At 37.5% G+C, this 26,318-nt stretch overlaps 1 protein-coding gene across 7 annotated transcripts in view; it reads right to left on the bottom strand.

The window, feature by feature from the left end:
- OTUD7A (OTU deubiquitinase 7A) overlaps positions 1-26,318 on the bottom strand; it is a 120,135-nt gene that overhangs the window by 18,417 nt on the left and 75,400 nt on the right. For all 7 annotated transcript variants that reach the window (XM_065641415.1, XM_065641422.1, XM_065641417.1 and 4 more), the window contains 5 exons: positions 14,380-14,562; positions 11,191-11,409; positions 4,541-4,642; positions 2,900-3,027; positions 1,718-1,830 (listed from right to left, as the gene is read on the bottom strand). In XM_065641415.1, the coding sequence (XP_065497487.1) occupies positions 1,718-1,830; positions 2,900-3,027; positions 4,541-4,642; positions 11,191-11,409; positions 14,380-14,562 (745 nt within the window). The remainder of the gene's footprint in view (positions 1-1,717; positions 1,831-2,899; positions 3,028-4,540; positions 4,643-11,190; positions 11,410-14,379; positions 14,563-26,318) is intronic.

Here is a 26,318-nt window from a genome sequence, read left to right as displayed (position 1 = left end):
CTAAAGCTTCTGCATTCTTAAGGCTGGTCAATAATCCTCTACTTTGAGAAGAACTGCACTGAAAGTGAGGGATGGTTTATCATACCAGCTATGTAAAGCAGATTCTTTATATGCATCAGGGGTATTTACATGTTGTAGATACTATTTCACCCCAAACTTTTTCACAAATATGCCTCTACCCATTTTTTCCAATAGGTTCTACACATCTGAAATAATGCATGCTGGCATGCTGTCAGCAAAGTAGACAGTACTGGGTTTTTCCCTGCGACCACCAAATTTTCTGGTGCTGTTTATAATAAGTTGATTGACTAAAATGCTACTAATTGAGTATTATACAAAGATTAAACACACATACTAAGTTGGTCTTCAAGAAAACACACTCCTTCCTTGCGTGCTTCTTAGTATTGGGTAGTAAGTGGCAAATAGTGCAGCTTTGCAGAGTGTAATCGAAGAAGCTGCAATCAGCCATAATCTTATGAAATTTATCTAGATAAACAGATATGAAATTAGATAAGAAAATAATCTGGTGTGGTTTGTATAAATTCAGCCATACCCTATGCAGAACCTTCCAGCAACATCAAACTTTACTACGATGACGGTGAATTAGTTTAATTTGAAATAAAAACCCCTACAATCTTTTAATAATTCTTGTGTTTGAGAGTACTATTTATGTCACATGGGTTTAATAAATGCCTAAAGGGCAACTCTTTCTATCATAATTTTTATCTAAAGTTTTTTGTAACTGTTCAAAGATTGAAGTAGCATAGTGATTTTTCAGAAGGGTTTCATGAGACTACAAAGTATAACCTGCTATTCTACTTCTGCTTACAAAGACACTGCATCCAAATATTTAATCTTTAATACCAAAACCATTACTCTTTTCCCTACTGTATGGTTCGGGTTAACAGCATTTTTCAAGTAGAAAATGTGAAAAGATACTTGATGACTTGCCCTCAAAAAAGTTCTCTCTGAAGATTTTCTGTTTGAACTACAAAGCAAAAAAGGACTGAAATAAATGTATGAATATGAGAAGATGGCATTAAAGCTGTGCTAAAGCACAGAAAAGGTGATATCTGGGCACAAACTACTTTTTTCTAGAGTGCTATTAGAAGATGTAATGTACATTCTGTTTAAATGTTCTGGTTTTCTGCCTTAAATAAAACCCTAATGACACACACGAAGATAGCAGCAATATTCTCTCCCTGTTTTAGCGAAAATATGTGAGCAGGTGCTATCTTTCTGCTAAGGCAGGGGTGTCAAACTCATTTTCACCGGGGCCACATCAGCCTCGCGGTTGCCTTCAAAGGGCTAAATGTAATTTTAAGACTGTATAAATGTAACTGTTCCTACACTTATGTGCTAAGTCTTCCTCAAACAAAAAGTTACATATCTTCAGTGAGACGAGGTGCTTCATCTTGAAGTTAAATGCTACTGCCAACATGCTTGTTCCAGAAACCAAGAAATTAGGATTTATGAAATCCAGACTCTTTCTGATGCAAAGTAACCTCAATTTCCTGTAGTAACTCTATAAAGAAACTTAATAAAAATGATAAATATTGTAACAGGGTGTTTAGATACTTATATTCTACCATGCAAAAAAATCACAACCAGTTGAAAAGGCAGTTTGATGGTCCTATAAAGATCTTCCTTCATTTGTACTATATTGCTTTCCTCCTGAGAACAAAACCTCAAAGATTCTGTCATACTCCGAACTTACCCACCACCAGTGCCTCCGTTTTTGCTGAAATGTGTACGAGGCTCACTTGATGCCAGTTTAAGCAGTTCATTCCACTCCCGTTCCCATTCTTCTTCTGTATACACTAAACCTGACTATGAGAGAGAATGAAACACCTTTACGATTGTGCTGGTATAAAATTGAAGCAGAGATCTGTAGCAGTATTTACAACTTACTTACTCTGAATTTCATACATGATATGGTTTAATATCCTGGACCATTAATGTTTCAACACTTCTATTCAGGTGAAAGAATATTAATTTATTAAAAAAAGACCCAAACCTCTAACAGCATGCTGGATTACATTTCTAGCTGTGGGTCTGCTGCTGCTCACACAGTGCTCCACTATTGCAGATCCAGTTACTCACACCCATGTGAAAAAAAACACAGTAAAACCACGGTTTTACTGCCCATTTCTGGAGGTTTGCTTTCTTCCCCAATGTACAGAACTACTACGAATGCCCCTTGGCTGACAGGCAATGCTTTCTCCCTCTTTTAAATGGCAGAAAGGGTACAGGAGTGCTTCTGGGCTCCTGCGTTTTCAGGTAGCCTGAAGCAGCTGAGTCAGTCGCAGCTCAGCTGTATTCTCACTGTCTGCTGCCAACAAAAAGCAGATTACAAATAAGTCGCAAACATTTAAGCATATTCACTGGGTTGCATTCAGGATTACTCCTGAAATGGGCTTTCCTAGCCACTGTTCAGGCACAGGCATCTTCAGGAGATAATACATGCTGAAGTACAGCTTTTAATCAACAGTCAAACCAAATCTACAGATGATTTTAATTAAGAAATATCCATTCAATATTTGGTCACAGATCTAAGAACTGTAATTCACCATTCTGGGGAATCTTTCCTAATTGGGGTTTTCTTTCTTTTGTAGATTTCATTCACTCATTTTATAATGCTTGTGATACCTAAATTATACATTTAATTTTGCAGCCCAAAATTTTCTACATATTCCAAAGTCACCTTAGACCTTTGTAGGCACAAAACTGTGCATATTTGTGCCCACAAACACATTTGCATTCTGATACAAAAATTCTAAATACAAGTAAAATGGAAGCACAAGGAATTTGACAGCAATTAAAACTTTCACACCAAACTTCAGAAGAATACATTTGACCCTAAATGGTATTAACAAGACTGTCCTTAGGCCACACAAACCTCCTTATTCTGCTGGGTCTGTTGCCATCTCCATCTTCTTTTCAGTGCTTCCCTTTCAGCTCCACTTCTCATCATCGTATAGAGGGCTTTGCGTAAAACAAGGTCTCGGTCATGAAATCCCCACATTCCTAAAGCAGCACAAAAAGACATTCAGTTATTAAAAAGCTACAGTGAAACCGAAAGTACTAATAAAATTAATATTGCTCTATTAACAAAAGAAGCATCGCTTGTACGTTAAGATTCTCCTTTGCAAATAATTCACTCACTATTTTTGAGGTTTCCTAAAGAAACAGTCAATATAGATAAGCTAATGAGCAAAAAGAGGCAATTCTAACAAAGTTTATACTTGAAGGAATGACTAAGGATTTGACTGGTTTGCGTTTGCTTGCAGACAACTTCAACTTTGCTGCAAGCAATGGCATATTCCATGCACAGGTTGATTTCAGCTGTGGCTGCCAAGAGAGCTTGCAGCCACAAGAATGCTAATGACAACTGCAGGCACTGCTGTGAATCGCATATGATACCAATACCCACAGGCCTCGAACTCTTACACAGCATGATGGTAAACTGCCTTTGGCTTCAACATCCAAGTAAAGAGACGAGCATTTAAGATGATTGGAAGTCTAAAAATACAACCAGCCACAGGCTTTCAAGCTCATTTTAAGATAATAAAACATCTTCATGCAGTTGAGAAGAGTAACTTGCAAGAGAAGAGAGCAAGAGCTCTCACCAAGACTTGCCCATAGACAACCACCTTTCAATTAACATAGTCAGCCGTTGGCATTAAATGTCTATTTAAGACTCTGTGAGTCAAAATACTCCAAACATTTGCTGTAAAAAATATACAGTTCCTCCTAATTAAAAATGAAGTGGACAGATATAAAAGGATCCTTGGAAACAGCAAAAGCTTTTTTCTTACTACGTCTTTCACAAAGAAGAGACTCTTAAAAATATTTTACATCCCAGTTTTTTAAAAAGTCACCTTTGGAGTTCTATTGGTGGAAGGTTTTAGCATCTACAACAATAACAACAAGTTTTCTTATAATAGGTTAGGACATAGAAGGCATATCAAAGACTTCAAGCTTCACAGGTTTCTATTTATTTGAATGAAGACAGACTTCAAAAATTTTGTATTAACAATTAATTAATCAGTTGGAAATTATTTTAATCCACCCAAACTCAGTTTCCCATACACTTAAATACCACCAGGAACCAAAAAAGATAAAAGCTAGATACTGCATTCTTGAAGACAGCAAGACAACTGTTTAACAAAAGCCAGAGAATTAATGCAATTCCTCACTCACAATGAGGACAATCCTGCAGAAGCACCTAGGATTTGCCTGTTCCAGAGCTGTTAGATTTGGCTCTGTGAGGAAAATACAAATCACTGGTGTTTATGATATATGGGTTTTGACATTGTTGCAATTATACTTCTTTGATAATCTGATAAAACTTTTACCTTCATCCCTCAAGCATGCCAAAAGCAAACAATATTTAAGTAAAATTAGAAGAATATATTGCTCCAGAACTAGGCTTTTAATGAAAGTCTTTGCATCCCACGTGTTTTGGAGCTTTTGCTGGTGACAGAGAAAAGCAGTAAATATTTTTGGCAGAAGGTTTCACGTACAGACTCTCCCTTACCTAAAGATGCAGCATGCAAGAGGCAGTTTCCATCACCTGTTGTAGCCAAGGGAAGAAGACGTTTGCAGCTTGTACACACCGTGGACCACCAGTTCAGTCGTCCTGAAAAAGAAGCATCTATTAAAATGGTGGAGGGGATACTAAACCAGGATGCGTACTGTGTACAGGCATTCAGCAATGATGTGGAATGTCGAAGGTTAATTATTAATGTCCTTTCTGCCAAACAAACTTAAATGTAACGTCAGAAGTCAAAACTTAGTAGACTAGAAACAAGATGCAGATAAATCTAACTATTCTCTAAATGTATTTGGAATAAGAAGAGAGCACCTTTAATTAATTTGCATTTTCCATTCTCACACATTGCATTCGGGGATGGATTTCCAAAGAGTTCATTGCTTAAATGCCATTACAAGTCTTATTATCAGTTCCCAAACACAATTGACATTGGCCTCCCATACACAGATATGACAGATTACGCTACAGTAATAAAGTCTCAAAAGACAATGTGTAATATGTATACGTTAATCAAAATATGCTACCGGTAAGTTTATTAAGCAAAGAACTGTTTTTTCAACCAGGTGGACTGTTTCAACAGCTGATTCTCATTTACCATAGTGTAAATCATTATTAGACCTCCTAAAATCAACAGCTACACTACCAGAGAATTACAATGAGACCAAATGCATAGCCCAAGATTTAAGATAGCATCTTTGAGAACATTTAGAGAACCACTTGTCCATCATTGCTACATGAAGCATGTTTTACAGATTATAAAACAGGGAAAGCATTATGAAAAAGAGTGACAAGAGGACAGATATTTGATGTATCTACATGAAGCAAATAAAGCCCTGAAGAGCACCAGTGCCAAAGGCAGCACTGGAAGCACATAAATCCTGGCACACAGGGTGCGGTGTGGTGGCTTACTGGAGCGTTCAGCCCAGGTTAAATAGTCCCCTGAACATTCTCTTTCTTTACATTAGAAATGTGACTAATTGTATAACATCTTTGGGGATAACGAAAAGCAGATGATTAACAATGATGAGTAGAGCTGGTGTATTTCCTGAGACTTTTGGAAAGTCTGTGGTTAATGCACAATGGAATAATTGAATTAATAATGCAATGGGCAGCCTGTGGTGACTCCATTTCTTTGTCCCCTTCTGCAGACTTTACTTGTAAGCTGAGAGGAAACACTATCCATACTGTACAGTCTGTCTTGCATTTAAGGTTAAAACTCCAAACCAGAAATAAGTCCAAGCACTGAAAAAACCCTCTTCTCCATTAATATATTTTCATTACAAAATTATACTGAAGTTTATCTGTAATGGCAGGTAATACGTATTGGGCAAAAAAACGGTATCACGATATTTTAACATGCAGCCCCAATTACTTGTTTTGGGTACTAAGAACTATTTAATTAAATTTCAACTAGTCAGTATGGCTTGCGAGTTACTATACTGTAAAAGTAAAGATGTGTTAAGATCAATAATTAAGCAGACTTGGTAATCCTCATATGATTTTAGCTGCTAGCTTGTAAATGCACAACATCTCAGACAAGGCTTATGGAGTGCTAAATTAAATATGCATTAAAGAAGCTTAATTTAAACTGCTATTGGACAGCCTTTGGGAAAGATAAATCTGAAATAACAAGTTATCGTTTTTAGCAACTCCTGTGTCTGTGGGCTGTGAAATAACAACTTGCCACCTGTCTTTTGCAGATTGTTTTGGTGGTATCATATTCAGTAATAAGTTACACCAAGGTGCTGCTTAAAGCACAGTTACAAGACCTAAAACAGACTTTAGGACTTAAGGGAATAATGAGTAGTATTGCTTTGCAGATTTACTACCAGCTATTGGTAATAAATGTCAAAGTCTGGTGTTTATGAATCTTTTCAATAACAGGAGGCTTCTACAAAAGTATTCTGCTCTCAAGTAGTTTATGCAAAAAAATGTTTGTTGGCTTGGTTAATATCACAAACTTATGGCTGACTAAAAATCAGCAGAAATGCACTGGATTATAAGAAAAAAAGCGGTGCATTTTCATTTTTCAAATCTAGTGGTTATAGTGGATCCCTTTAGGGAAACAACAGGAAAGTGGAGCTTAAATGAAAACTGGAAACAGTTCTTCCTCAGGCTTATTTCTGTCTGCTTTGATAAGACAATATTTACGGAGAAATGAGACCCATTTCTCACTCTCCCTCTGTTGGTCTCCTACTTGATCTCGTTTCTTATTTTCTCACAAAATCTATTTAATCTTCCAAAACACTATTTCAAGAAATTTATCTGTTGTTTTATAGCAAAAGTACTCTGAGAATTAATATAGCCATATTCTAGTACACTAAAATTTTATTTTAATTTTCAATCAAGATTTAAAGTCCTATCCAGGTCTACGATCTAGCAACACAATCAGAGAGGCAGACACAAGCACACACTATTCTTTGCATGATACTTAAGACCTCAGGGGCAAACTCCAAAGAAATGTCGACAGACTCCAGTATCCCCCATGGCTAAAGATTGCCAACTATTTCTGTGTTCTGGTATTATCCCAGTCCTGCACTACCCAGTGGGTATCAGACTTCACACATTACAAACCATATATTGTCTCCCTCTGCTCCCTTATTTGGAGGGCCCAACAAGATCAATCATTCTGATACAGAACCAGGTAAATATCTTGTATTCCATGCAAAGAAGGTAGGCTGAATCTCAGAAGAGGTTTTGCAAATTTTAGAAAACAGACAATATTGCTATGTTAAAATATAGAATCTGATGACTCCCAGGACAAGATGCAAACATCAAAAGCTACCCTCTTGTAAACCCACTACAACTGTAGGCATGAATAGAAGCTGGCCTTATGCAACTGTTAGGTTGAAAAAGTCAGTATCTAAGGAAAAGGAAATAAGTATTTTAAAACCAGTCTTAGGCCAAGTCCTCAAAACCACTGACAGAGCAGACATCTCACTGAGTGGGACACAAAGTCTGGTTTCCTGTGCTTGTCGTACGTGTGGTTACAGCGGTAAGACTTCTGATGGCTTTTATTTGTGGTTGGGCATTCTGGAGGTCTTTCCCACGTGGATTCTGTAGCATTTAATAAACAATATTCACATTGCAAGTTTTTCTCCTATGAAAATACTAAAAATAAGCTATCTGCTTATTTTCATGAAATCTGTAAAACCTTATTCACAAATATGTTTGAAGTAGGCAGAGTTAAATTTAAAAAATAAACAGCGGTACAGTACTAAGAGACAGCCTGGTGATACAAGCTCAGTTTCCTGGAGAAACTAGGCTAAACCAAGCCTTTCTTTCATTTCTCCAGCACATTGTATTCCCAGAAATCCACCTCTCATCCATCCCCCAAGACAAGCAAGTCAGAAAACATTTTCAACTGCAAAGCAAGTCTAATTCTGGACACTCCGTAGAGTCTCAAAAGCAATGGTTCACCCTAAACACTCACCAACTCCCCCCTGGAATCCAACAGCAATATCTGCTCGGGGACGTGCACAGGACTGAGCTGCTAAGTCAAGAGAGATCACTCTGCCCACACAGAACAGTCAGGCAGTTAGTAAGGGATGCAGGAACCTCAAATCCAGATTTCAGCAGAGCTACTTCTGTGCTTTACATGTTTCTTAAATGAGTAGCCAAGAAGATTTGTTTGTTTAGTTTTAATTTCAGTCCTTTCATACAATAAATGTGTATTTTTAAGTGTTGACTCCAAGAAAATTACAAGAACAGATTTTCTACATGGGCTTATTTTAATCATTCAGTGACTGCTTACTTTTTAAAACAAGTGAATTATTAAAGCATTCACCAACACATTTTCTGTACTTCCAAGGAAGGACCTTCTTTGTAGGAGCTCTCTGTATTAGTCTAGATGATGAAATCAGCTTCGCAGCAGCATCTGCAAGGCTATTCATATTTAGTGATGTCCTTGAAATGTAATGTTGAGCTGTGCATGTAGAAATAAGTAAAAATGAGCAATCAAGTAAATGCCCGATGCATAAGCCACACAGACTCTGTCACAGAAGCTAGTGACTAGAATGCAAATCAAAGATCATAAAATAAGATGGCACAGAAATATATGGCGAGGCCTACTGGCTGCAGATGACTGATACTGACTTCAGCTACCTGCAGGTAACTGCAGATCCAGGATTACCAGTTCTCTTCACTTTTTTCTTTCATAAGCTGAGACAGATGGTTTTCTATGACATTATTGCATTTCATCCTACTCTGTGATAAAATATTTGTCATTCATATTAGAACTGAATTACGCAGGCATACATTTCAAAGCTTGGAAATCAGGAAATTAATACAGCTCTCTTGTAAATATAATGGCTGCTATCCCAGCACCCTGCATATACTGTGTGGAAATCTGCTAAAAATTCTAGGATAAGAAAATGTTTCTACAAATTGAAAAGGCATCAATTTTTCTTTAGCAAAGCTTAATTTTTAATAGTTTGAAATCAAACTTCTCCAGAATTTTGGTGGACTTGTGTTTGGGGAGGTGAAACCCAGGCTTAACAAGGTGTTATCATTTATTTTACCTGTAGCTGTATAAAATGCTTCATATAAAACACCTGAACACAGAAAGAAAAGTGTAGGAAAGCAATATCCTTGTAGCTTCATACAGTTTATTTTCAATTTTTGTATTGCATTATATTTCAGCACTGCAATAGAAACTTTTCTTTCTTTTCATTAAAAACACTGTGTTAAACCAGCCATTCTTCTGCCTATGTTACTGAACTCGTCAGTCCAGTTCGGGCAATAATGAACAGCTGAGTTTATCAGATGCACAAAACCCAAAATGCTTTTATGAATGTGCTGAATTCTATCCTCTAAGAAAAATATTCAGAAAGCAATCACACACTGAGTAGAGGATACATTGCAGCAGCAGCAGAAAGGAAGTAATTCTGCCTTTATCTGGGCCTTTCATTTATAATCTCGCACAGCATTTCTGAGTAAATCAAGAATTTTGCTCTGAGTTTCTATACAGGTAGGACGTAACGTGAACAACCTTTCACATATAGATGTAATGGTAGCAAGCGCCTAAGCATATAAAAGAAAACAGAAAAACCTTACAGGGTTTTATAGACCTCCAGCTCATATGGCCACTTCAGACAACACATGCGACAGTCCGTTAATAGTAATTTTGCTCTCCCAGTCTATGCTTTGTGAGTAGTAAGCTGCCTTATGCTCCCAGCGAAGTTCATACTCCTTCTGCCTAATCAGCAGGTTTTTTTTCCTTTCTCTTGAAATTCATGCCCTTAAACCCAAGCATGCACCTCTCTCTTTTCCTCTAACAATATCCCCAGCCTCAGCTACAGAGTAGCTACAGCTACTGTCCTTCATGGGGTTTGTTTTGTTTTGTTTTGAAACATTTTAGGCCCTTGGCAGGGAATGCACCTTATTTCCTTTATGTCATTGACCAAACCACAGTCAAACTGGGCCCTGTTGGTAGGAGACAGTAAAATGTCTAATGCTAAGGGACTTTCCTATTAATTCACTCTCTGCATTTCAGACAAAAATATGTCTAAAATAGGCAGGAAATAAAAGGAAACTGAATGTCTAAATGTCTTCAATAGAGATAAAAGGTCAGTTTACATGAACTCTTACGTGATTTTCTTAAACATTTACTGTTTGATCTGTTTAACCTACTTGAAGTGAAGAACTGTTTCCCAAGAAGTTCCAGTTTATTTGAATGAAACGCTCACACAAGTAAACTAAGTCTACACAGGCTACAAGAATACCTGCAATCAAAACCACAAGCACCTCAAGAGGTCAAAACACCCTCCTCTCTGGGATGCAAAAGGCTCTGGGGAGGAAGGGACTTTTCCAGTGTAAGTCAAGTTATTGCCCTAACTAATGTGAAGAAAAGAATAAATGATTTATTCTATTTTCAGAGAGATTTGAGAGAAGAATGCTAATAGGCAGAAAAATCAGTAGTTTCTGCAGCCCTATTTCAAGGTCAAAGCCAGCCAGCTCTGCATCAATTAGAAGATGTCAGCTCTAAATTCACATATTCCCTGATTTTAAGGTCAGAAAAACACTGATCCTCTAGTTTGTGCTCTTGCATTAACTGACTCTAAAAGCTGTAATTTCACTGAAGTGGGTAGGTCAACAACGATACTGTAGCAAGGTATTTTTTGAAAGCCCTGTGGAATTTTGAGTGTTTGGCAGAGCTGTCAGAGGAAGAGCCATCCCATTTTATCCCCCTCCTGCTTGCGTTAGCTGGTTCCTAGAGAGACTAGATATGTTTTTTTGACAGGTGAATGACCATTTTCATACTTCACAGTTACCTGGTAGCATTCCTGCATTATTTTATACTGCTATTTTTTCCAGAAGGAGGCCTTCTGAATACTTTTTGCTGGTTTTTTGTGAGGTTTTGTTTGTTTCTCTTAAGTATTTACCATTTGATGCTATATTAAGTATTTACCATTTGATGCTAAAGTACCTCTTGCTTTTCAAATACAAAAGTCAAAAAGTAAGCATATGACAATACATGATAAGTACTTGGTGTGATGCCAGATTAGCAGAGGTCCTGCCTAAATATTGTGATATTTCCCATGCAGGATGCACAATCTCCAGAAATGAAGCTTGATTAGAAATGTCAACCAAAGTGTCGGATTGCCCAGCTGCTGATGTCTAAAGCATTTACTCACCTGCTTGCTCCAAAGCAACCATTGTTGCCTGCTCAATTAAGTCTCGTTCAATGAAGCTTCTGAAATCTTCACTGTACACGCTCAGGTCTGGTAGCTGGAATGTGTAGATGGGCATCTCCAAAGGGAACTGTTCGTTGCTGCACTCGTTTGCTACATGTGATCGAGCAAGGGAGACTATAGCTGAGCTGGCATGAGAAATACCCCTGGAAAGACGCTTTTCTGCAAAGAAACCAAAGAGATAGCCTATAAGACTACATAAACCACCAGTCAACACAAAACTGGCAAATTTTACCTCACTTAGGCATTTATTCCACTTCTTGCTTGTCACCTTTTTTGGGTTATTTCCCTACTGTAAAATATTGCTTAGTTCTTCCTATGGATCCCTATGGCAAGTCACAGAAACTTCAATCTCCTTCTAGCAAAATAGATAAACAGTAAAAGTAGCAGGATATGAAAGACAAGTATTGCTATTTAAAAAAAAAAAAAAAAAAGTATCTTAAGTTTCCAAAGATGCGTTGGAAGAAACATTTACTGGCAGACAGATGATAATCAGTTAATGTTCTGAGCTCTTAATTTGACTTCTTGTGAAACAAAAATTCCAGCATGCTACAATCACTTCATATCAAACATGCCATGTCATTTCAATCTCAAAACAATCTACATGAAAGCAATTTTATCATTATGCTGAATTTAAGACAAACTCAGTTTCTATGCTTATGTGTTTTCTAAAATCTTGATCCAAGAAACAATACACAGTTCAAAAAGAATGATGAAATTAACAGGCCTGGTACAAAAGAATGCATTATTTTATCAAAACAACTATGAGCTAATACCTTATAATGTATCGAATTTCTTTGTGGACAAATGCTACATAAGGAACAATAAAGGTTCATTAAAGCAAAATAAGCAGAGATATTACTATAATAACATTTCACTTCACTATATGGCCTCAGTTCTGGTCTCAGCAGATGGGTAACAGAAATACTCTTCAGGTGCTTAAATCATGAATAATTCAGTCAAAACTAAGAGAGATATTTTCCCTCTGTTTATTTTCTGCCCTGTTTCTATTTAAAAAAAACCTGAAATGAACATTTTGTAGCTGCTTAAAATTTATATTAATCAAATGTTACTAGTCTTCTCTCTCAGGAGATTAACATTCAGCAAGGTTCTCTCTGCATGGGCACAGTGGCACTTTTTAGAACACGGTACCACTGCTGTCCTGTGCTTCAACCAGATCCACCGCAGGTCTCCTTCCAAGCTGTTCTCTCTCAGCCATCCTTTGCAATGGGGATTACCTTAACACTAGAAAGTCTCCTGGACATTTTGCTGAGTTTTATTAGTGAGTTGACACCAGGTTTATGGAGTGTCTTGCATTTCTGAATATGCAAAAAGCTTCCTGTTGGGATTTACGTAATGTTAAGTTAGATAATATTTTCATTGATTTTTCCTTAGGAATTGGTACCTTATTGTACTGGAAGCTTTTGTAAAAAATCTATTTGGTGCAAATTCACCTCCGTAGCTTTATAAATACTACCATAAACTAGCCTTTAGAGATCAACTCTCAAACATGTACAATGCTGTATTGAAATAAAAGGAGTTCCTGTACTGCTGTGTCTTCAGAAATTAACAAGGAAGCTTCCTTAAATGCAGCTTATCACTTAAGTTAATAGTGTTTTTAAAACATCTCAAACTGACTAATGGTTATTAAAAATTAATTTTCCTGGAGTTTGTGAATTTTTGTTCTCTAATGGATCAAGGTTTTCGAAGAGCTAAATTGCACTCCCTGAATTGGGAGGAGGGGTAGAAGGTTTAATTACATTTGCATTTCTTTCTTCTCCCTGTACATCTCAGCTAAATCACTTTTAAACAGGGGAACCGAAGCACGTGATCTCTGTTTGACATGCCCTTGCTACCATTCCTCCATTACTCCTTCCCACCATGGTCCAGCCCCCACCTGTTGGCTGCATCCTCCACCCTCCACTCCCAGGATGCAGCAAGACCCTCCTTTCCCTTCTCTGCTCCTCCCTGAACATCCTCCTCACTCCAGGTTCACGTTTGGGTCAGAGATGGCTCTCTCATCATAAGGTTGTCACTTAAGCATTGAATTGGTAACAAACTGTCAGTGCAGGCGTTTAAAGCCAGATTTACCCCACACTCCCTACTACACCCAGTAAAATATCAAATGGCATTTGAGTGTAAACTGGGCGGTTTAATAACATAGAATTTTAGAGTGAGCTATATTCTAACAAGGATGAAGGGACACGGTTTTATCAACTCCCTTTATTTGCATTCAGTGCTTTTAAGAGTCACAAGCAGCACTACAGTTCCTTTTCTACTAATGGAAGTTATCAGTTTTAAAAAAGCTTTACTGACACTCCTAAGCGCTGACGCTGTTTCCTGTTTAGTAGGAGGGAAGAGCCAACAGGAGAAGGGGAGACTTTCTGCTCCTTCTAATGACTGCACAGAAAGCCATCACCCAGCTAGCGCTGTTCCCTCTCTACATGACAAGCTGTCAGACTTGTAGATTTATTTTGGTGCAAACTACAGTTCCTTGATAAAGTAATGTTAAAAAGTCAGAGAGGCAGAGATCTGAAATGAAATCTATAAAAGCTCTGCAAACAAAAAAGTACATTCTAATGCTTATCATCCTGTACTGGAAATCAACCAACTCATTTTTCTTAAGGTTCCAATTTCTGTTTGGCAAGGGACAGCAGGTTGTCCTTTCTTCTGCAGAACCATAAAAGAACAAAATTTTAAAGCTGAAAGTTATTAATAGATTTCATTCATCCTAATTACATACAGTGAGTAAGAATGTGAAGACTGAAATATGGTGCCTTTTTTTAACCTTTTTTTTGGACTTAATAAGCATAGAAAACTACATACAATAGTGGTCTGTGACACCCTCTGATTAATTCCTTTTACATGTACCAGAGGACTGCCTGGGGACAATGTTTTTTTGTACTTTAATCACACGTTAAAAAAACCAAACTTGCAGAACTGAGACAAAGCTCATGACAACTGAGACATGTGAAATGCAGGGGCCCGCAGCCGCTCTGTGGATCCCATCCCAATGACACAGTTCACAGACGGATGGCAAATGACTTCCAGCCCCCTGCAGACAAGCACAACTTGCAAGCAGGCAAGCTAGAAAGCTGCTTGTCCACAAAAGCCCTGGAGGAGAGCTCTTACCTTGAGCAATGTCATCCTGCCTCTGCAGGCAGGGCCGCTCAGCCTTTGTCACCTGGGGAGGCTGCTCTGGCTCCTGTGGCTTGTAGTATTTGCCCTCGTTGAACACCTGGGGCAGGTTGGCTGTGTGCACCTGCCGGAGCTGCTCATAGTCACTCAAAGCTGCTGTCAAGTCCCAATTTTTGCCTGCCAAACAGCAAAAGGACATTCTGCTCACATTGCGTCTGACCAAATTGATAACCTGGAAACCATATTCATATGCACTTTAAAGATACATTTAAGCAGAGAAAATCACTCTTTCTTAAAAGCAACAGCCCGGGAACTAAGGTTCTCTGGATAAAATATTTTACAGCCACTCCTCCCTCAACAAAATGCACAGTTCATAAACACCTTGAAAGTACAGAGCAAATGGACAAAGAGAGGGAAGAAAAAAAAAAAAACCACACACAACTTTTGGGTTTTTTTTAACATTTGTATTTTAGTTTTCTTTATATCATAACTGGAGAAGACCTCAGGAAAGCTCTTGTCCAACCTCCTGCTCAAAGCAGGGTCAGTTCTAAGATCAGACTAGAATGCTCAGGGTTTTCTTCAGTTTGGTCTTTAAAATGCCAAGGATGGAGACTGTACAACCTCTCTGGGGAAACTGTTCTCACATTTGACCGTCTTCATGGGACTTACGTCCACTCTGAACCTTTCGTTTCATCATATACCCAATGTCCCTTGTCCTTCTGTCACGAGCCACTGTGAAGAGACGGGCTCCAACTCCTTGATAACCTTCTTACTGGCCCTGAAAACTGCCGTTATAAGAGATCCCCTCAAAGCCCCCCCAACATCCAGCCCCTACAAGCCCCGCTCCCCCAGTCTCTCCTCACTGGAGTTGTGCTCCAGCCCCCAACAACCTTTGTAGCCTTCCCCTGAACTCAATCCAATTTATTGCTGCCTTCTTTGGACTGGAGGCAGGGGGCAAAATTAGACACATTATTATAGATGTCTAGTGAGTGCTGATAGGTATAATTCACTTTCCTGAGCTTGACCATCAAAAACCAGTTATTTTCTCATCCATCCAGACTGCTCATCCCAGTTAGTTGTCCATTCATCCAGACTGCAACATCCTAACTTGAATATCGCAATACTGTGGGAAACGTGTCAAAAGCCTTGCTGATGTTGAGGTAAATGGTATTCACTGCTCTCCCCTCAACCACAAACCAGACATTTTGTTATTTAAGGACTTCCCTTGCTCTGATTCTGATCAAATGGCTCCAGAAACTGGGAATGTAAGATGAACACTAAATACCACAGAACTGAACATAAAATAAAGAGAGGCAGTAATAATTCACATCTGTACAGTTGTATTAATAGTAAATAATAATTGGCAGCAATGATGGAAAGACATGACTGCCAGTGTGCTACAGCACAGAAGAGTGAGAAACTTTCTTATCTTTCTATTCACAGAGCAGCTAGAATGCAAAATACTTTAGGTTCCTTTATCCTATGTATCAGACAGAACCTGCTCTCTCAGAGATTTTTAGAAGTCTTTTGGAAAGCTGATGATATATGAGAGTGTTTTGTAACAGAACATGCAGTGAGAGGATTCAGTCAATGTGGTTGCATGTCTGTGTGAGCTGCTCATGGAACCTGCCGACAGACTCTTCTACAAGATTAGCTTCCAAGCTCCCACTTCATCCTGGTGCTCTGACCAGCAATAAGAGAACACAGGCTAATATCCTGAGATAAAAGGGTCTGTTTAGTACACAGGGTGAAATGGTACTGGTCACTCTCAAAAAATAATGATGAAAAAAATGTTGAGATGTTTGTACACTATTTTGAAAACAATCCTGCTACCTTAAAACATATCCATGTCCTAGCACTCTCCAAGTAATTGTTTTTAATTGGAAAATTACAAATATTTAATAGCAAGAAAAAAGTCCCCACTAATCATATGAGACTTTCACAGCATTCCATGAGCACTTTTTCTGGGAATTCAAAAGTACCCTGATTCTGATTAGTACAGGATTTATTACACACCATAAAATGTTGTCACTTTATGTACTTTGAAAAGCTACATTACCTGAGTAGCAGTTAAATATAACTTACTTGCTTACACAAAGGAAAATAAGCTAAAAATAGCACAAAGCAGCTTTATACAGTTAAAAGAAAGTATTTTCCTGTTAGAGTCATTACTGTGAAGAACAAAAACCTAACTGAAGTAAGAAAAAACCAGTACAAACAGCTGTTACTGACAGAGTTGAACTAAACTATCTCAGATTCTTAAGTACTAAAAAGAATTGTGAAAGAAGCATTAATATCACTGAGCAAGAATGTTATATACACCCTGAGTAGTCCAAAACATAAACCACCACGTCAGTCACATGAAATACTTTCATAAATTATGCTGTAATCTTCTACTAGAAAGCCTGTAGGACAAAAATGTATATTCAGGGAAAATTGTCAGAGATCCTAGAACAAGCACTTGAATTATTGCCAGAACTTTTTTTCTAAAAATCCCATGTAAATTCAACAGCTACAATCCAGTCAGGGCTCTGCTCTAACTATATTTATTATATGAATCAAGTTGCCCAAGCCAAACATGGAAGAATGATGAGTGTGTTCTCAAGACTGATGTGATCACAAAGCAATGTTTGGAGTAGGGATTGCTTTTCTTTGGTTCTGTTTTTAGGAGGCACTTACAGTATGTTTTTAAATCATCTTCTCACCCATGAGGACAATAAAGTACAACTTTAAGAAAAGAAAGTGAAAGTGACAATAAATATAATTCTATGAAATGTAGGTTTAAACAAAACAGTATTATCCAAGTATTGACAATGTTACTATTCCAGCGCTACGTGACTCCCAGCAACAACCTGGGTTTATTCAGTACAGAGCCCTGAGGAACAGACCCATAGTAATGGAACACGGACAGCATTTCTCTAGTGTCAGGGCATGCCTTACAGGTCACCTGCTCAAGATATTTTCATGTTTAAGTTCTGAAATCAAACAAAAATCACTATGCATGTGCTGCATGACAGGGCTTTGATGTATGTAATATGGAAGCAGAAAATCAGTAGACTAACAGAAATCCCACCGTCCTTAGTTTTAGGCCAAATGCAACCATTTTGTATAAAAGCTCTATCAAAAGGTATTTCACACGCATAACAATGTTATTTTGGGACACACCATCACATCAGATGACAAGTCACTGGTAGCACCATATCACTTAGTAGCAATTGAATTGCTCCAAGGCAGCGCTGACATACTAAGTTTGCATGAAAGGCTTTGAGTTTCTAATGGTCACAGAACATGAGGCAGCAAAAAGCTGGAGCAGGACAAAGCTGGTTATAAAACACAGGTAGTGAATCATGATCAGGATACGGGAATCAAATTAATTCACTAACTCAACAGAAAGAATACTTTTACTGAACAATTATTTCAAGAATAGCTGCATGCACTGAGTCTGCAGGTTTAAAATTTGACAGGACTGAAAGGTCTCTGCTTTGAAACCAAGTGTTTCTATTATGGAAGAAAAACAAGAAAACAAACCAAAAAAAGGTGCAGCTGAGTAAAGAATGGAAGATGCACTCTGATGGCTGGTACTGACGTTTTAGTGCCAGAGACAGCAGGCATCCACATGAAAGGGGAATTCAAAAATGAACTCAGTTGCACTGTGAAGTTTCTGTCCTAAATAATAGTTGCTTGAATAACAACAGGATGCATTGCCAGTTTGAAGTAAAAACAAAGCCTTAGATAAACAATATATAATTTAAGAAGCCACTTATTCGTTTTTGCCTTACCACCTCAAACTGCATTAGTAAAGGGTTAAAAGAAAGATGCTAAAGAACAGCAAGGGTAGGACTCATCTCAGAAGCATTCCAGGTGATTCAGTTTTTCCTGATGATCAGAGAGGACTGCTTCCCCCCCACCTCTGCCCCATATTGTGATTTTTAACATGAGAAATACTCTGCCTTCATAAAGGTAGAATGGCTAGCACCACTCAGGCTTTACAACAGTTTTCACGGTGCTTAGACAGATGCATTCCCCTTTGTTTTTCTGGAGAGCAAGGGTCCACTTTTTTTTAACCTAGTCCTTGTGTAGTCGAGTCTTCAACTTGGTGGTGCTGTGAGAAAAAAGCGACTTCTTAATGCTCTGCAGCACATGAGTAATCCCTCCTTGTGTAATGTTAAGCACATGCTTCGTCAGATCACAACTCATACTTGCTAATAACAAAAATCAAGCACCCATTAAGCAGCCTACGCTAGTTGTACCGATACTAGATTTTATGTTTTTCAGGCAGATAATATTCAGGCAGCAAGATCCAAGCAACATGCTGTTATTCAGTCACTGGATTTTTTGCTTTTTATTGTTTTGGCTAAAACTGCACAGCTTAGCACGGTTGTAATAGTTAATAAATCTATTGTCTTTCACTTCTAAAAACAGATATAATAAAACTAGAGGACATTTATCATTAATTAGTAGGAATAACAAACCTGCAACTATGAAGCACTCCCCCCAGCCAAGCTGTCAAATATCCACCTACTCCAATATGTTAAAAAGAACATTTGAAAGGTCACCAGCAATTCTTGATTTAATGCTAAACAAAATGCTAGAAAGGATGCAATTTGAGATGGGAAACTAGGGAAGATCTAAACAGTAAGGACCATTATGAAGGGCAACTTGCAGCAACAGCATGTACACAGGACTTCAGCAAAGGAAATTTTAAAAGGGGCATAAAATGCTGCCTAAAGCTAAAGAGGACCAAAAACATAAGAAAACCAGTGCAGAAGGGTAAGGTTAGACAGAATTAAATGAATTTCGATGCCGCCTGTGTTGACAGTTCATGAACTGCTGATGCATATTATCTAAGAAGCAGAGGTGATAAAAATATACAGTAAGAAAATGTGAAACGTTTGCAAAACAAAACGGGGAAAAAAAAAGCCAAAAAACTACACAGGTCACAGAGAGAGGAACATGAACAAGATTACAGAGTTATATATTTCAGAAAATAAAAACGAGGTCTAGAGAACCTCAAAAAGACAATGAAGCTGACCAAGAAAGTAAGCTGAAAGGAAGAGAGAGCATCATTTTTCAATGTGACAAATATAAGAAAGTTCAAAAGGTATTTTGCTGAGATGGCTGTAAAATTAAAATGGACACATCTTTTGAAATTTTTAATCATTCTAATTGGCTACAATATCTGCCCATCCACTTCATATTTAATGCTCTTCTTGTCGTTAATGAAATTCACACTTGAATGAAGTACTATTTAGAAAACACTAAAAAAAAAAAAAAAAGAAGCTACTGAAGAACCAGTACCAGCAACAAAGCTTTCAAGGTTTTAGCCACCATTTCTTAAATATTTTACTATCACTGTCTGTATTTTTACTAGCAAGTTGGAATAAAACTACAATCCCACTATTACTGAAGCTAATGCAAATCTCCCACAGAAAACAACAACAAACAAAAAAACCCCACAAAACAAAAAGAAAACACCCCAAACCTCCCTGTGAAAAAAGCAAACAAACAAAAAACCCAAAAAAATCCCCAAACCTCCCTATTAAAACAAACCAACACCAAAACACAACAACAAACCCCCAAACCTCCCTATAATAATTTAAAAATAAATAAATAAATCAACAAAATGCTCCTGCCCACAGAACAGGAAAAGTCTTGCTGGCGGACAAAAATTTTGTTTTCAATACTATCCCAATCATTGTAACTCCTCCAAATCTCCTGCAGAGAACACACCCCTATGACCCAAATACCCCATGTCAGTTTAGAGAAAGGTGTTCTTGGCATAGCAGCAGAGAACACAAAGAGAGAAAACACAAACAGAGAGGGCAATAAGGTAACTTTCAGGCTGGCAAGAATAACCAGCCTGAGGGGGACAGTGAATATGAAGACACAATCTATGAAATGGACCTGTAAGTTCATTTTGAAGTCGACACAGAGAGTAACACTCCAGACTAATGCATTTATGATGATCTCTTGCTAATCTGCTGGGATTCACACTTCTGTGTAGTTCTACACTTAGATGAAATCATTGGAAATAATCGGGTCCCCAAGAATTCTACATTAAGGGCTCCTCATTAACAAGGATGTGCCTAAGTCAGACAAACTTATGCCCAACTGCAGCAAAAGAACAATTTTTGTTCCTGGGGTTACATGGGTATTCAACTGAACAGGAGAATTCAAATGATGTTTTGTGAGATGCCGTTGGTTGAGAGGATTCATAATTGCCGGTAATTATATTAAATCTTTAATTTTATTTAGGACCAGGAGGAAATATTATCTTTATACAACTAGGGACATTGTTCAATCATTCTAATATGTTGTCCAAAACTTCACAGGAACCTTTACTTTACTGTCTTGGCTGAACCTAACTTCTTTACTTCTATCTTCTTAATGCAGCCCCTGTTTATAGCTCTATGTGCTGTTGAAGTTACAATTAACCGTTCTGAACTAGAAGAGTACTGCCGTTTTACCCTCACAATTTCATAGGACTTTTTTTTCCTATAGGACTCTCTCTAAATATTTAAAATTATGATTACAGGCACAAGACAGAGTTATCAACTAACTACCTAACTAACAAAATAAATACTAATTCTAACTTCAACTGCAAAAGCTCTTTTGCTTCTTCAGTTATTGCTAACACTGATAATCCTAGGAGCTTTTTTACTGGATCCAGGCTATTTATTAAACCCAGGAGCATTAGGTGACCATGCTAGAAGGGCATTTCGAGAAATACTAAGCAGCTTCTGTCTTTCAAGATTATTGATTTCACTAACATAAAATGATCCTCATTTTGTGCCACTAGGCCAGTGCACGATTATTATTTTTTTTTAAATATATATATATATAAAAATTTAAATCCCCCGAACTTGACAATCTGTTAAGACTGGAATTCTACCATCAGCTTCTTTCCCATATAACGAAGTCCGTTCTTACAAACCAACTGCTAGAAAAGCAACCCACAAGTTCATTTTAAATGCAGTCACTTCTTCCTATTCAGCATGAAGTAGATTAACAAATATTAACAGGCATAAGATGAGGAACTCAAGACTAGCTTTATCCCTTCTGAAAAATTTATACGCAACACTAGGATAAAATTAGACCATAGGTTTTAAAACAAGATTTAATTCTGTTCCATGTTCTCAAAGGAAAATAATGTAGCAACAACATTTTGTTAACATTGGCTTCGTCTGCTAGAATGCGAAGTCACTCAAAGCTGAACAGACAGCTGGAAATGACAATTTTGATCTGTGTGTAACGAGCCATCGGTAGCAGCTCAGCTTCCTCTTCCCTTTGCCAAGCCTTCCACAAGAGAACTAAAAAAGGAACTGTCTGAGGGAGAGGACAATAAAAGACTATTTTGGGGGAGTTAGCATTGTACACTCAATCACATGACAGTACTGTAAATTTCTCTCTCCCTCTCCATTAATTACATGTTTTTCTTTAAATTCTGCTTATATACGCTATTCTTTGAGGAGACATCTATCTACTGCATCTCTCTCATTTTCCAATGGATCAGTCTCCTTTACTGCATCCATTTCATGACTGGAAAATCAATCTCCTGATTTCTGAATTAATGGTGAACTATGTATACCTCGATTAAGCACAATATAAAGCTGGAAATAGACAGCAATTACTTTTATATAACAGTGAAACACTACATCATTTATATAAATAAATGAAACCACACGTACAAGTAAAAGAGCAGTTTTTGCAGCTAAATATATTACTTTTTATGCAGTTTGGATTATTTTTTTATGTTTTTATTATTTTTTATTATTATTATTTTATTATTACTATTGCCAGTGAATTTCACAGATGCTCCAGTTCCTGATGGCTGTCTATACTGTTGGCATTTTTAATTATTTCATCCTACCTCTTCCCCCTATGTTCAGGTGGTCATTGCCTGCATACCTGCTGCTTCCTGAAAACTAAGCTGTTTCCGAACTGATTTATTGGTAATCTCCCAGTGCATCCAAACCTATGGTCCTGGGGCTGTAAACCAAACACAGCGTAACTTGTTTTAAAGATTAAACTATTTTCTTTAACAGTTTTCTTTCTGTCTTAGGCCACATTTTAAGTAGGTTATCCATAACAACTCAAACATTTCTGCTATTCTGTGCACGGGAGATTCAAGGTGCCAGCCTAGACTATCCGGAGGAAAAGGGACATGTCTTCCTCATTCCTGGATATTGGGGAAGTGGGAGATCAAACACAACTAAAGAGAAATTAATTCTCTGCCATAAAGACCCATCTGTTTATGCTTAGAAATCTTCCCAACGCCTAGTGAGGCAAAGAAGTCTGTACACTGGCTTTGACGTGCCATCGGGTCCAGCTGCCGTTAATGAGCATGCACAGACTGAGAGGGCACTTGGAGAGTCTTACAGCTGATGTCATGTTTTCCTGTGACGCTAATCTAATATGTATCCTAATTCAATTATGCACAAAGCAGCAATACACATGCCTACCACCATGGGCTGCTTTTCAAAGTGTTTTGCTGAGATTGTTGTTTCTCTCACTTGGGTCACATTTATTGTCAAATCGCTCTGTCAATATTAACTGCTTGAGCATGGGCTTTTATTTTAGGCTGGTTTTAAAGTAAAATTAGGATTTTTTTGTGTGTGCTTGTTTTTTTTCCCATTATCCTCAAAACTGAGGGCTGAAATCCAAATCTCTGGGTAATTAATGGAAATCTTGTAGCATCTAGATGACCCTAACCTAGCACATTTTCATTCCATCAAACTAAAAGGAAGGTAAAAAGCAATAAAAAACCTTCCATTCAGCTCTCCCCACCTTCTGCTGTGTTCGCCTAGTTCTCATGTCCGAAACCTCTCCAGCTTTTCTATTACATCTAGGGGAAAAGAGGTTTGGTATATCATTTATGATGATAATGCTCACATTACTCTTCTTTCAGTTCTTTTGCATAGCAATTGATAGGTTAGCTTTAAAGTGAAAAATTAAATTACCTTAAAAACTTTGGAAATGGGCTCATTTTAGACTCCCTTTCAATGCTTTAAATTGCAAAATTTATGACCTGTTCACCTTCTTGAAAATTGAGCACTGACATCAGCAAATAAGACAATAATGACAAATGCTTCCTAGAACAATCAAGTCTGATCTCAGCAGAAGCATTTACTGAATGCCTGGCATAAAACCGTACTTACAAAAACCATATAAGTGGCATATACGGCACTCAAGAAGTCAAGTCACAATGAGTAAATGAAGTAACAGTTTCAGGTCCTCCAGCAGAATTGTAGAGCTTCATGCTGTCTTTATTTCCATGAGGAGACTGAAAAAATATTGCCCCAGCCACTGATTTCTCAAGAATTCACAATCAGAGCTAAAACAATAGGTACCTACCTCTCTTGGACTTGATTATGTGGATGCAATTCATTTGTGGAATGAAAAACAACTGTTTTTCGAGCTTCGTTTGATGATTTATAATATACCAGTTCAAAGAAATTGGAACTGATTTAATTTAAAGAAAAACAGTAGTAAAGACCAGCAAAGGTTGAGAGATACAGATGCCAACTTGTTCAGTAAAGGAACAGTTTAAACAAATATATTGGAAATAGTACCTTGATCCATCTTCAGCTTAGGAAAAATAAGTAAACTTGAAAGAGCATGTATCAGTGAACACAAAAAAGGTCAGCAGAGAATCTGAAAAGTTGTTTAGCAGTCATACAAAACAAAAATAATCTTAAAATAGAGACGCAGTAAAGTTTCACAAAACATAACACCTACTCTATACAATCTCACATACAGAAGTATGCTTTCGGTTCTTGGGAGCCCACAAACAAGCTAAAAACCTCGGAAAGTGGTGAACAATATCTCAGAGAGATATGAAATGAAATAGATGAAAGACTCAGGAAGCAATCATCCAAAAATGAAAGTGAAGCTGGAAGATAACGTTTCTAAGAAACAAATGTTTTAGCAAACGTACATAATCCACTAACATATGGCTGGTAGAGCTAGCGATACACTGTTGAAATTCGTTAAAATTAACTTACATTCAATTTAAAATAGTTGTAAGCATCTTAGTAAATGTAGAAGTCCAATATTAGAGTTTTATAGCAGATAGCCATAAAAATGTTTTAAGTTGATTTTGTTTTCATAAATGTAACAGCACAAGGTAAGAGCATGCTCTTGGCCTTTATGGGAAGTAAAAAGATTTCAGATCACTGATTTCTATTATTTTTCACTGGAATCAAGGGTGAACAAGGGGGAAAATTGAAAGTATTATAAAATTTTTCACATACTTTTTATTATCTTTTTTTTAATCCATTCATACATCCACATTAAATTGCACCATAAATTATTCCCATGCTGCACATCTGATTCCTGATCCATCACACTGTGTAATGACAGATCCAGCTTCCATGTCCCCTGAGTCAAATGATACTCAGAGAGCCAAGCAACTGTCACGGTCACTCTCTCTACTCTATAATTTGCTGCTTATGTGGTGCTTATATATTCTCCCCAACCTGCAATTTTATTTATTATCTGGTACAATCAGTAAACAGCTTTAGGTGTCCTTTTATTTGCATTGGGACATAATCATAATTCTTTTGTCGACTCGTAATTATTAACATTAAAACATCAGGATTTATGATGTCTTGGAGATGCCACAAATTTGAGGATGCTTATCTGTAGATGTGCAGGTTCTCAAAAGGTAATTCCTGCTGGGTGTTTACATTAAAGACTCTGCAAGATTAGAGATGAAGGTGTAAACAGCTATCAACCAAGTGTCCTCCCTGGAGTTCTAAACAACAAGGATGAACACCACAAAGTCTTGTAAACATAAGAAAGCTGAAAGAACTGTGCTTCCCTTCTTAATAATTCAGCTGTAATAGCAGCTAAGAATTTTGGCAGTGCTGGTAGAAAGCTGTTTTTTCAACTGAAAAGAATGATGGAAGTAGTCTGGGTGGTCCAGGACAAAGAAAGCAAGGAGTGCTGACCACGGAAAGAAAAAGCCCTTCAGTATAAAAAGTACAGAAAGGTACCACTAAGAACAAGCAACCAAAACTAAGCATGAAGTGTTCTATGTTCAAGACACTGCCAGCAACTAACAGAGCGGACAAAGTGTACTGCAGCTTCTGATGGTGGACAGATTCTGATGTGGAGGCAGATCATCTGGAGAACTCAGCCCAGAAATAGCTCACTCAGCTACTGCTCAGGCATGCAGGCACACTGCGGGCACAAAAAAAATTTGTACTAGTACAGAGAAGGGTAGATGAGAGATTTCAGAACTGCGAGAGATAAGACGCTATTTGGCTTAGCTGTACATAATCCCCACGACAGAATTCTTCTCATGATCTCAGCTACATTGGGTTCTCATCCTGCAAGTGGGCATGCAGTTATTGGGGAGTTCAAAAGCAAAAAAAAAGAAAAGCTGGGGACAGGAAGGGGAGGGAAGGGTATTCTCACTTTAAAGCTATAAAGTCATTCTAAGCTCTCATTAAACTGAGTTATTAAGCATCCATAGCACATCAGAGAGTGCAATCAAATTTGATTACTCATATGATTGTAGATCTTTAATAGATGCATATGAGTAATAAGGTAAATGATTTCATGCTATCAGAAACCTCTGCTTGAACACAATGGATAATCTATACTTTACATTACGCCAGTTATGTAGCTCCACATGACTATAAACCTAACATTCTTTGCTATGTTTAATTATTATTTAAACACAAATGGTGTCCATTTACAAAATACACCCAGTCATAAATATTGCAACTGTTACAATGAACAGTTGGGGAAAGGCCTTAGTTTTGAAATATTTATACACAGTTTAATGAAAAAAAAAAACCAACACCACACTGATTCAATCATAACCCATAGGTCTATGACGTATCAGATTGTAATCTAAAGTTTCAAAAGTTTTCTTTAACAGCAAAAATGGGCTGTTTACAAATTTATCAAATTATCAGAATAAA

This window comes from Caloenas nicobarica, chromosome 10 (assembly GCF_036013445.1).
Source record: "Caloenas nicobarica isolate bCalNic1 chromosome 10, bCalNic1.hap1, whole genome shotgun sequence".
Taxonomy (NCBI): domain Eukaryota; kingdom Metazoa; phylum Chordata; class Aves; order Columbiformes; family Columbidae; genus Caloenas; species Caloenas nicobarica.
Note: the sequence above shows the minus strand (reverse complement) of the source record. Positions and strands in the feature narration are given on the sequence as shown.